The 11,726-nt window shown below is 35.8% G+C and overlaps 1 protein-coding gene across 1 annotated transcript; it reads right to left on the reverse strand.

The window, feature by feature from the left end:
• Positions 1-9,534: 9,534 nt before the first annotated feature.
• LOC110934195 (protein FAR1-RELATED SEQUENCE 3-like) lies at positions 9,535-10,415 on the reverse strand. The gene is made up of 2 exons (XM_022177379.1): positions 10,227-10,415; positions 9,535-10,002 (listed from the first exon to the last, which is right to left on the reverse strand). The coding sequence occupies exons 1-2, from the start codon at positions 10,413-10,415 to the stop codon at positions 9,535-9,537; spliced, it is 657 nt and encodes a 218-aa protein (XP_022033071.1).
• Between the last annotated feature and the right edge of the window lie 1,311 nt (positions 10,416-11,726).

Genomic DNA, 11,726 nt, shown 5'->3' on the forward strand with positions numbered 1-11,726 from the left:
TACTTATTCGAAATCACATCGAACACACTACGCAATACTTTTAACGCTAACCGTTACCGCATGTTATACGTGACTTAATGAATGCTTGTTTGTTATGTTTACACATGGAATGTTGTCTACCTGCCTTAGCAATGATAGTACTATAGTTTAGACTCAGCAGCCGTTCACACGGGGGTTGTTAAGGAGAATTATTTGCATGGATTACAGTGGTGATCATGTATTACGAACTGCCTTGGGCAGTCAACCCGCAGTCATTGGTATCGATAGGTTCATGTCGATGACTAACATGCTTCGTTTTACTCAGTGTACGTGCTGGTCATGGGTAAGCTATTTCGAACTCTATATGCTATTATCAAACTTGTATGCTCGCCTTTACACTATGTGTATTGACTTTTATTTTAACGTATGTGATAGGTGCTTAAGGTGTCTATTTGCTTGGAAATCAAGGCAAGGAAAGAGTCTTAGTGACCAACAAATAGTTGTCTGTACTTATGAAACCTGAGTTGTCGGAACAGAACAATTTGCCTAGATTTATGTGTAATAATTTGTTTGCCTTTTAAGACATGGTATGGGACATGTTACTTTAAATTGATTGGTAATGATAATTGTTATGGAAACTTCTGGACAATCTGTTTCGCTCAGTGCCATGCCCCGATGTTTCCGCCATCGGTTGGGGTGTGACAATAACTTCCCCCCAAAACCACCCTAACTTCTACGGAAAACATGAAAACCCTAAATCCTTTTTGGTGTCTGAAGATCAATCTCACTACAAGATTAGAAATCAAAGTGAGTTAATGTGGTGTAATATATTTGATTTATTGGATGTTTTTAGCGTTTAAATGTTTATAATTTATGTACATGATCCGGCAAAAATAAATCCATGTAAACGTCTGAAGATAAATGCTATACATCTGAAGAAGAAATTAGGAAGACAACATTCAAACAAGGTTATATTCTATAGAGTTTATGTCTTAAATGTACTGTTTTTGTTTACTTATACGAAAACATGAAATGTTCATAACTTTTGTATCAGGTGAACTATAACCTTTGAATGTTGTTTGTTCATTGTGTATTAACTATAACCTTTGAATGTTGTTTCGACTTATACCCAATAAGGACTCTTATCGGATTCTTATCATTTTGATATTGACCTACTATCTCCGCAAATCTATCCCTAGTACTAGGAGGAGGAGCAACAACCTGCATATCTTGAACCTTCTTCATATAGGATTGAACATTATCATTTGTATAAGGATAGCTCCTCCTTATTACTAGATAAACGGTTCAAAGTATATTCCCGTTGCAAAAATAATTTCTCGCATCATACTTTGCACATCGGGATCAAGCTCGCTCATAAATTCACAACTCATTGAGTAATCGAAAGAGCAATTTGGCGAAGCCTCTTTACGCTATCTATTCAAAATGTACTGTTTTGGAATTCTCTAATATCCAAACTTCTCAAAACATAAAATATATGTCTACATAGCAAACCAAACTGCTCAAAATGCCTGCATGAGCAAGTGCTGGTGCAATCAGACTTACAGTACATTACCTGAAAAACGCCAAAAACAATGTTTGTATAAAACGCCATGCAAGCAATGTTTGTATAAAAAGACCATCAAACAACAAACACAAAAACTCCATACAAAAAACAAATTAAATGTTTAAAAATATAATAAACGCCATATTCAGAAAACACCAAAATAAAAAATAACCAAAAACGCCATTGTTTACCTCGAATAAGGATGTACAAGGCTGCTGGAAATCATTTATGTAAAACTTAACAAACACATCGGGCTGATCTTCGTAACGTTGATTTATGCAATCCCCATTCTCGATGAGCTCAGTTTGAACGTCATAAAAAATATATTTTGTGTATATGTCAGCAGCTTGTGTAGGATCATTGTTAGACCCAAACGAGTCGTTTAGAAGAGATCTCGTCCAATACGAAAGGCAGAAACAGACGTATCGGAGTTATTTCAGCTTGTTTGCACACAGAATCACTTAATCTATCTCTTGTATTGATTTGATGACGATTACAAGCCTGGAGATACTTCGACAGAGCTTCGCTACCGGAATCCAAACCTTACAAATGACAACCAAGCTCAGGTATTTATAGTGTTTGCCAATCCGCATGAAATGGGCATGACACACTCATACGAATTACCATTTCGTATGAATTGGCTATTGCCATTTCGTGCGAATTGGCCTGTTGACATGCAAACCCTAATTTCTAGTATACTGAGCACTGGTTTATCCTATCTAGACACATGACTCGATACAAGACGAAGTCGACAGACATATGCACCAACAGACTCCCCCTTGGATGTTGACGAAATCTTTGGTGTCGAGTCTTCATCATGGCAAGTCTTCAGTCTTGATCAGTCTTCGTGCTCTTCCAAAGTATCTGACACTGTAAGCATTCTTCAATCTCTATCTTCTTCTTTTCAGCTTCAGCAGCTAATCTCCCCCTTGGATGTTGATCTACTAATCTTTAATATCCTTTTTCTCTCACTTATCAGCAACATCAGCTTCTGTCTTGAACAAAGATCCAGGATCAGAAACTGGCTCTTACATTTTCAGACACCCCTTTGCTAGCATACTCCTCCTTAAGTTGTTCCGGGATCACAGTCTGACATAGCACTTTCACAGATTCAGAACGTCTCCTGGCTTTCTGTAGCAACAGGTTCAGGAACCTGGTATTCTGCACAAGCCTCAGGAGTCGAAACCTGGCTAACCTGCACATCCTCTACCCAAAACATAAGTTTCACAATAGTTAACATTTAACACATTCAGAATTTCTGCTAACCACTTGTAATCGAAACATTCAAATTTGGTTTCAAATTAATGAACCATTTAATCATTTCAAAATCAAATCTCATTTTAAACAAACTCTCCCAAACTTTTTGTTCATCATGTCTAGCACTTGAAATTTTGAAAATCAGCTTTTTCAACATCAGTTGTCGAAAATAAGATGAAATAAAAACTTTTTGATTTTTCAAAAATTTTTGATTTTTCAAAAATTTTATGCTAACACACAATATTTTTGGATTTGTTTTTAATGAAATGCAATAAAGAAATATGTACAGACAATATTTTTGTGAGTTTGTGTAAGAGGATCATATCAGTTATATATCAGTTATGAGACAAATCACTAACACCGTTAAGCTTTAAACGTTTTAAGTTCTAAACGATTCACTTAGATTGTCAGTATACTGATCCAATTAAATTTTCACACAAAGTTCAATTGTTTCGAGATACGAGTTTAGTGTTTTAATGAACTTAAACTTATTCGCGTGTACCACCTCAGAATATACTCCCGTATCCAGACTTCTATATTCAGTCTTACAGGTGAATGTACACTAATGATATCTGTAAACGGGTAAATGCGAGACCATCAGAGCTCAGGTTAGAACTTCCGTTCAGACAAAGAGATGATGGCTCGTCTTTCGGTGTGTCCCGTTTGGGGATCTTTTCTTCAACAGCACATGATTTGCATTTTTCAATGTTTCATCATTTTTATGCTGAGGGTGGGCTTTAAGATTAAAGCAGTGCAGAGCATTATATGAGGACTAGACTATTGCTTCCGCAAAATCAAAAGTCCAGGTATAATACCCCATATATCATCACGCACAAAGACCTAGTATGTCAGAAATAGAAAGCCCTTCAAACAAGATTTCAGGGGTTACCTATATATCCGAGAGATGTTCCCCATGAAATAAGCAAGTATTTGATATTTAGGTTTATATCTCGAAAACAATCTACTGCATGTATAAAAACCTATTGGCATATCATCAGTGAGACCGTTTATTACCTTTGACTTTCCAATTCTTTAGCGTGCCATGATAGTCCACTGATGTACTGTCATTTCCTCTTTTTCACAACAAAACTCGTTTTGAATTTTTCAATGTTTTTGACTTTTTAGATTTTATCATGTTTTTGGATTTTTCAAATATTCGAAATTTCTAAATTTTTACTCCCCTAAAATCAAATATATGTTTCAATTTTTGATTTTCAAGGAAAATTTGAAAATAAACTGACAAACTGATTTTCAAGCTTCAATTCTCCATCCACTTGGCGTAAACAATCAGAACTCCCCCTGACAACAAACTATTTTCCCATTATGATTTCAAAACACTTAAGTTTGTTTTAATCAAAATGGTTTTTCCGGAAAATTAGTTTTGTCGATTTCTCTTTGAAAGATCGGGGATTAAATTCATCACTTTATTTTTTAAACCACTTGCAAGAAAGTTAACTCAAATTCAATATAATGACCTTGATTTAACCACTTGTAAGTTCTTATCAACAAAAACCATTTGTAAATCGAAATATGACAATTTGCCAATTTCTTCAAGAAAGATGCCGATTCATGCTCCACGATTACCAACTTGGGAGCTCCGGCAAGTCAGGATTTTAAGTAGAGAATGTTGTCACCCAAGCCTGACCAGTCTTGGGTGATTGTGAATCATCTTCAATCCACCATCTTTTTTATTTATAAAACTCTTTTGCGCCTTTCACCTTCCCATTAACCATTTTCCCAAAGATATGTTTTACTTTCCCATTGAAAGCTTTTTCAGCATCAAATTCTTTCTCACCAGCAAAGAATTGATCTGAAATCTCAAACTTACCTTTTGATTTCAGATTTTCAGACCACAATGGTGGAAAGTTTTCATCGTTTATTTCCGGAACGGAATTCTCATCATTTTTCACAACAAATGACTCCTCTGACTTTGACGAGTCAGATTCATTGTCAGAACTAGTTTCAGATTTAACAACCCATTTTTGTTTGTTCAAATCGACTCTTCTTTTGTAAAAACGTTTCGAACTTTCACCAACTTCGAAAGTCGAATTTTTGAACACTTTGAATTTTTCTGTTGGTTGTTTTGTTTTATCAACACATTTCTTTTTCAAATCTGGGTTAGAAGTAACTCCCTGTTTTGTGTAAGTGGACTTGGGGCAATTCCAAGCAATGTGTCCAACTTCTTGGCATTTGAAACAAGTTCTTCTGTCAACTCTTGTTGCAGATTTTTTCAAAACATTCTTTTTCTTTTCTGCGAGAAATTCTTTGTTTGACTGTTTTCTGAACAGTTTCTCCTTTTCTTCTTCCGAACTTGTACCTGAAGCAAATTTAGTTTTTGGTTTATAAATTTTCTCATTTTTATAATTTTATGGAGGAATAAAACCTAAACCTTTCTTTTTGAAATTACCGTTATGGTTTGGTTTTTGTTGAAAACCTGAACCAGAACTGTAACCTTTTTTTCTTGTTCAATCTTTGTTGAACCCTTGAAGTGCATTTTTTAGGTTTTTCAGTAAGATTTACATCTTTTATTTCAGAAATATTAATTTCTGTTAATTTGAAAACCTATTTGATCTGTTCAGTTTTAACACTTCTTATTGGATATTTCTCATCAGAATATAATTTGTCCGAATCATTCAAAGTATATGCCACTTTGATTGGTTCATCAATCAAATTATTTTTTGATAACAGAAATTCTTTATTGTAAACCCTTTTGACTGGTGAACTCGGACTCTTGTCTGATGAACTCGAACTTTCATATTTAGACTCCAACTTTGACTCTTCATCCATATCCAACACTTAATCGACCACTTTCTTTAATAACTCAGACTCATGATCAGTGTCAGACGCTGTGAATGTAACGTCAATGTTGTCTGGTAACTCATCAGTTGTTTCGGACTTTAACTTTATATTGACTGCCTTTTTTAATTGTTCCTCATTTGGTTTTTTGGGAGAATAACTTTCCCAGATCGGAGACGGACACTTGTTATACTTGACACTTTGTTTCTTACCAGTATCCGTAACTTCCGTCTTTTTATCTTGAAAAGCTTCAAGACCTGCAACAGTAGGATAAACTCTATCAATCAAAGAATCACAAGTTGAATAACTCAGCAGCAATCGTCTGATTCTTTCATTTTCAATCTTTTCGATTTCCAAATCCTGCTTCAGCTTTGCACACTCTTCAATATACTGATTGATGGCCTTCTGCTTAGTCATTAATGTTGAACTCATAATCGTTGAGGCAGCTTCTACTTCTAAGTTTGTCTTGTTCAAAGTATCAACCGTTCTGTTCAGCACATCATACGATTCTTTTACATACTTAACATCAAACAACAATTTTTCTTTCAACTCGTCTAGTTCACTATACTTCTTGTCTTTTTCTTCACAATGTTTGCATGGTTACAAACATTTCAGACAACGTTTTGTGACCTCGACAATCTTTTCAACTTCGACTATCTTTTCAACTTCGATAATTTTTTCAACTTCGATAATCTTTTCAATTTCGACTATCTTTTCAACTTCGACGTTTTTTTCAACTTCAACGATTTTTTCAACTACCTTTTCAGTCACCATTGGTTCTTCATCAAGTACTATTTTTGCTTCACTCTCTTCAATTTTTGCTTTCTCAGCTTCCATTTTTTCTTTTTCTTCAGCAATCCTTTTAGCTTCCAATTCTTCCAATTCTCTCTTCAGTCGAGCAGCCCTTTTCTCTTTCAAAATCTCAATTTTATCTGCAAAAAACAAATTAAAACTAAGGGGTTGTTTGGTAGCCTCTGAATGGTCATTAAGAGGCTACCTTTTAATGGAACCATTAAGAATTTTACCAATGAGAAGGTAGAAGAATGTGACATGTGATGATTTACTATTCAGAGGTTATCTCTTAACCATTCAGACTTGATGTTACCTCTTATTCATTCAGAGGTTTTAAACCATTAAGAGGTAGTATCTGAATGGTCATTAAGAGGCTACCAAACAACCCCTAAATGAGTCCAAATTTTTTCTAGCTGTATTAATATACTCTTCCTCATCATCGGTGTCTTCATCACTTTCTGATGACTTGAAAATCTTATTTCTTTTTGGCTTAGATTTGACTGATTCTTCTTCCAAGATTTGAGCAACAAAGGCTGTTTTTTCTGAATCAACCGGAATGTATTTGTCTCAGCTAAATCCCTCTGGCAATCTTTCATCATCTTGATTAACTAGATAAGCTTTCTTTATTCCATCTTCAATAGTACGGGATGATGACGGTTGTTGAGCAACCTGATGATAAATTGCTTTTCGATGATAATCGTTGTTTCCAAACGGATCTTGTCTTCCGGCTGCTTCTCTATTTGTGCACTCTCGTTTAAAATGTCTTTTTTCTCGGCAACGAAAACAAGTAACCTTTGATTTATCAAAACCTAGCTGAGATGTAGCAGCATCACGAAGATCATCTCTTCCGGTGATTTGTTTGAATTTTTCTGCTCTTCTCAAAACACTAGTTAAACACCACTTGATGTCCATCAACTCAAGTTCTTCAGAATCATTCTGATCATAATCCTCTTTGGTGAGCATCGGATTTCCGATTCTTCCAGCAACTAAACTTTCATACGATTCTAACACAGTGACAAGCAATGCCATGTGTTGCTTTGCAGTTTCTGGAGAAAATTTTTGACCATTTTGAATATTCAATGTAACATTGCATTGCAGATTTGTTGAACTCTGTCGTTGAGAACTTGGTGTTGAGAAATTTGGATCAAAACTTGAATAAGATGAAGAGTATCCACCACTCTGAGTTGTAGTGCTAACATTTGTTCCGGAAGTACCATCAGCATTGAAAGCAGTCTGAATCTTCGGACTCGGAGTAGTCTCAAATTTGCTTCCTCTATAGTATAAACTAACATCTTGTTGAGCACTTGGATCATTCATGATAGCAGTTTTCTGAACATCTAATTCATGTTCTTCAAGCTTCTGAATGAACTTACACAAATTCATACTTTCAGATTTTCTCATATGTTTTAAAATCATTTATCTTGTGGTAATGCATCAGATAGCTTATCAACCCATTCAACATCTTTTTTTTTTATGTCCAATCTTTTCATTTCCTGGACAATATGACAATATCTATCGATAGTCTTCTTAGTTGTTTCACCTTTCCAAGCTGTAAACATATCAAAAGATTTCTTTAGTAATGCACGTTTATTTTTTTATCATATCAGCACTTCCCTTAAACTTTTGAATCAACGCTAACCAAATTGATCTAGCAGTTTCCTCATGTTGAAGCAAAACAAAAATATCTTCTTTTACCGCTTGTTGGAGAATGCTAATCATCATTTTTTCGCTGGTGTATTTTAATTTCTCAATTGCTGAAAAATCACTTAAAGGTTTTTCATTCCACGTTCATCTGTCGGTTTAACGTAATCTTTGTCTCACGAAACCCATGCATCAAACTTATAAGCTTGCACCCAGTTTTCAAGCCGATTCTGCCATCCTTTAAAATACTCAATGTACATAAGCTTCGGAGGCTTTTGGAAGGTTCCCGTTTCATTTTCGATTTCAAGAGTTTCGGCAACTGTAACTGGAGCAGCTGGAGTAGTAGCAAACGCGTTGTAAAACTCTTCTTCCATGTTTCGATAAAACAGTTTCACAAATTCACAAAGTTCAATCAAACTGGAGATTCAAACGACCTGATGGCACTGTTCAAACGATCTGCTCACCTTTAAACAACTTGAACTGGATTTCGTGCGACCTTGGGTTCAAATTCAAACGAATTGGAGGCTTCTTGTGTGAACTGAGTTCAAGCCGTGCGAAATGGAGATCTCAATGGTCAATTTGTGCGAATTGGAGGTATTTGGTGCGACCTGGAACGATTTCAAGCGAATTGGACAACTTAGGGTTCAATTCGTGCGAAATGGAACACTGTTTACACGAACTGGACACTTTCAAGCGAACTGGACACTTTCAAGCGAACTGGAAATCCATTTCATGCGAAGTGGAAGTCTAAATAACCATTTCGTGCGAAATGGAGGTTTCTTCAAACGAATTGACACTATTTAAACGAACTGGTCACTTTGATGCGATCTAGAAGTCCAATTCGTGCGAAATGGAGGTCTGTTTCACACGAATTGGGCCATTTCGAACGAAATGATGCTGATGTCACACGATCGGGTATGTTTTTGATAAAATTGATCACGTTTTAGGTCGATTTTAGGTCTAATTCTTTCAAGGATTGATTAAAACTGTGTTTCGCATGTTATATGTGAAAATCAGTCCATTTTAATCGTAAAAACTCTGTTACTTTTGAAAAATGTGAAGAAGAATGAGTAAAAGTCGGAAATTTCGATGAAAACAAGCTGAAATCGGTATGAACTCTTCCTCCTGAGCTCTGATACCACTTGTAGGATCGTTGTTAGACCCAAACGAGTCGTTCAGAAGAGATCTCGTACAATACGAAAGGCGGAAACAGACGTATCGGAGTTATTTCAACTTGTTTGCACACAGAATCACTTAATCTATCTCTTGTATTGATTTGATGACGATTACAAGCCTGGAGATACTTCCGCAGAGCTTCGCTACCGGAATCCAAACCTTACAAATGACAACCAAGCTCAGGTATTTATAGTGTTTGCCAATCCGCATGAAATGGGCATGACACACTCATACGAATTGCCATTTCGTACGAACTGGCTCTTGCCACGTGCGAATTGGCCTGTTGACATACAAACCCTAATTTCTAGTATACTGAGCACTGGTTTATCCTATCTAGTCACATGACTAGATACAAGACGAAGTCGACAGACATATGCACCAACAGCTTGGCCCTCCAACACTTTATAATTACTTTTCAACAGGGGATGCTTGTATCGAGATTCATGATCATTTTTCTGGTGCGTGTGATGATGTGCTTCTATTGTAGTTTCGTAATGAGTCATGAACTCAACAAGAGTAGATTTTGAATTGCACACTTGACCAAAAAAATGGTTCTCACTCTCCGACCTCGATGTCGTACGCATAAGACCCGACAGTTCCTCCATTCTATAGTATGCAGGGATCCAAGATTCCCTGAGTGCAAAAATATCAGAGAGCCAGTCATTATCATTTAAATTGAACTCTCCAATAACCTCTTCCCATCCTGATTCAAACTCTTCGGGTGTAAGAATATCCGTCCACACAACACCACAAATACGTTCTTTGAAATTGGTGGAATTGCATAGCCTAACACCAACCTATATATAGCACGAAAACGCCATGCAAAAACATATACATTAGAAACAAACAAACTAACATGAAAAACAGTTAAGAAGGACAAAACGTCGTATATCTTAAAACGTCATATATATTAAAACGCCATATATCTTAAAACGCCAAACATAAAAATAAGAAAATCAACCTTCAGAGAAAGTTTATGCATTACGTGCCACATACATAACCGATGCCTTGTTTCAATTACAACAGAAATAGCCTTCTTCATTGCTAGATCTTGGTCAGTGACGACAACTTTTGGTTGAGAACCAAAAGCTTTTAGAAAAACTCTCAACAACCATATATACGTATCAGCAGTTTCTGACGCCAATAATGCAGCACCAAATGTAACATTGCAGTGGTGATTGTCTATACCAGTGAATGGTACAAACACCATAGAGTATATGCATATGAAAACGCCATAGAGAAAATGAAACGAGAACAAAACGCCAATACATGTAAACATAGAAAATGCCAAAAGAACAGAAAAAATAGAATTATAAATATTACTTGTTGGAACGATACGTGTCATCAATCAAAATCACATCACCAAACACATTGTAATTACGTGTGGTTTGATCATCACACCAAAAAGTCCCTTCAAACGTTTCTCTTCGTCTGTGAAGTAAACGTACGAGAAATTAAGTCGGGACTGTTTCTTTCATCCAAATGTCTCACAACCATCTCAGCGTCGTATTCCCCTATAAATAAGTTAATTTGCCTCTTGTAGTTCTTAAAATCAACTTTACTTACACCCACGTCTTTAAAACCGCCAAAACAAGTCTTCATAACTTTAAACGCCTTAACCGGGCCCAAATTCAACTTAGACATACTGTGTATAACATGCTTCTGGAGCTGAGTGAGGTGTTGTTCAGTTGGAATAAAATGCTTATCAGGATGTTCAACAAGATCATGGTTGTGCTCCTCAACAAACTTATACACCTTCCATGATCCAGCCTCAAATATTACACATAATAGTGCACCACCATCAGTCCTCTTTGAAAAGTTGGATCGCACAGTCTGTTCCTTTTGATTGGGGTCCAATGTATCAACCTTCTTGTCCTTATATACCCCAGATCTCGTACACATGTAATACTTAATATGTTTTTCTCCTTTGGCGTTTATCTTTTCAGTCCCTTTCCTGACAGAAAAAACACAAGCCTTGGCATACGTAACATACATTGAATAACAATCATCGAGGCTTGGGAATATCATGTCCATTTTGGGCTTTATCTCTTCACTAGCATCAGGAATGATAAATGGTAAACCAGTTTTGGGGCAAAACCTTTCATTCGAGGAAACACTTTCGTCTGAGAAAACACAGTGAGAAACAATTTAAGAAAAACGCCATTAAAATAGAAATTGTTTCCTTATAACATTATCGATGAAAACGTTATTAATTGAATAATAAACTAGACCTAATAAACATTTATCAGTTCTTACAATTTGTTAAACAACAAATGAAAATGCCAAATATTAGATACATGAAGAACAAAATTGAAACATAAAACGCATTGTGAAATATTACTTTGAAAAAGAAACGACAATGAAACAAGCATAAAGAACAAAGCACCATATATGTTTATATGTGTTGCATGATTTGCAGGAACAAATATGAAAACGTCATCAAATATTACTTTGTCGAACGGAATCCATGTTAGACGCCATAGATCTCGAAAGCTTGGAAAGGAGGTAAATGTTAGTAGGA

This window comes from Helianthus annuus, chromosome 4 (genome assembly GCF_002127325.2).
Source record: "Helianthus annuus cultivar XRQ/B chromosome 4, HanXRQr2.0-SUNRISE, whole genome shotgun sequence".
NCBI classification, from domain to species: Eukaryota; Viridiplantae; Streptophyta; class Magnoliopsida; order Asterales; family Asteraceae; genus Helianthus; species Helianthus annuus.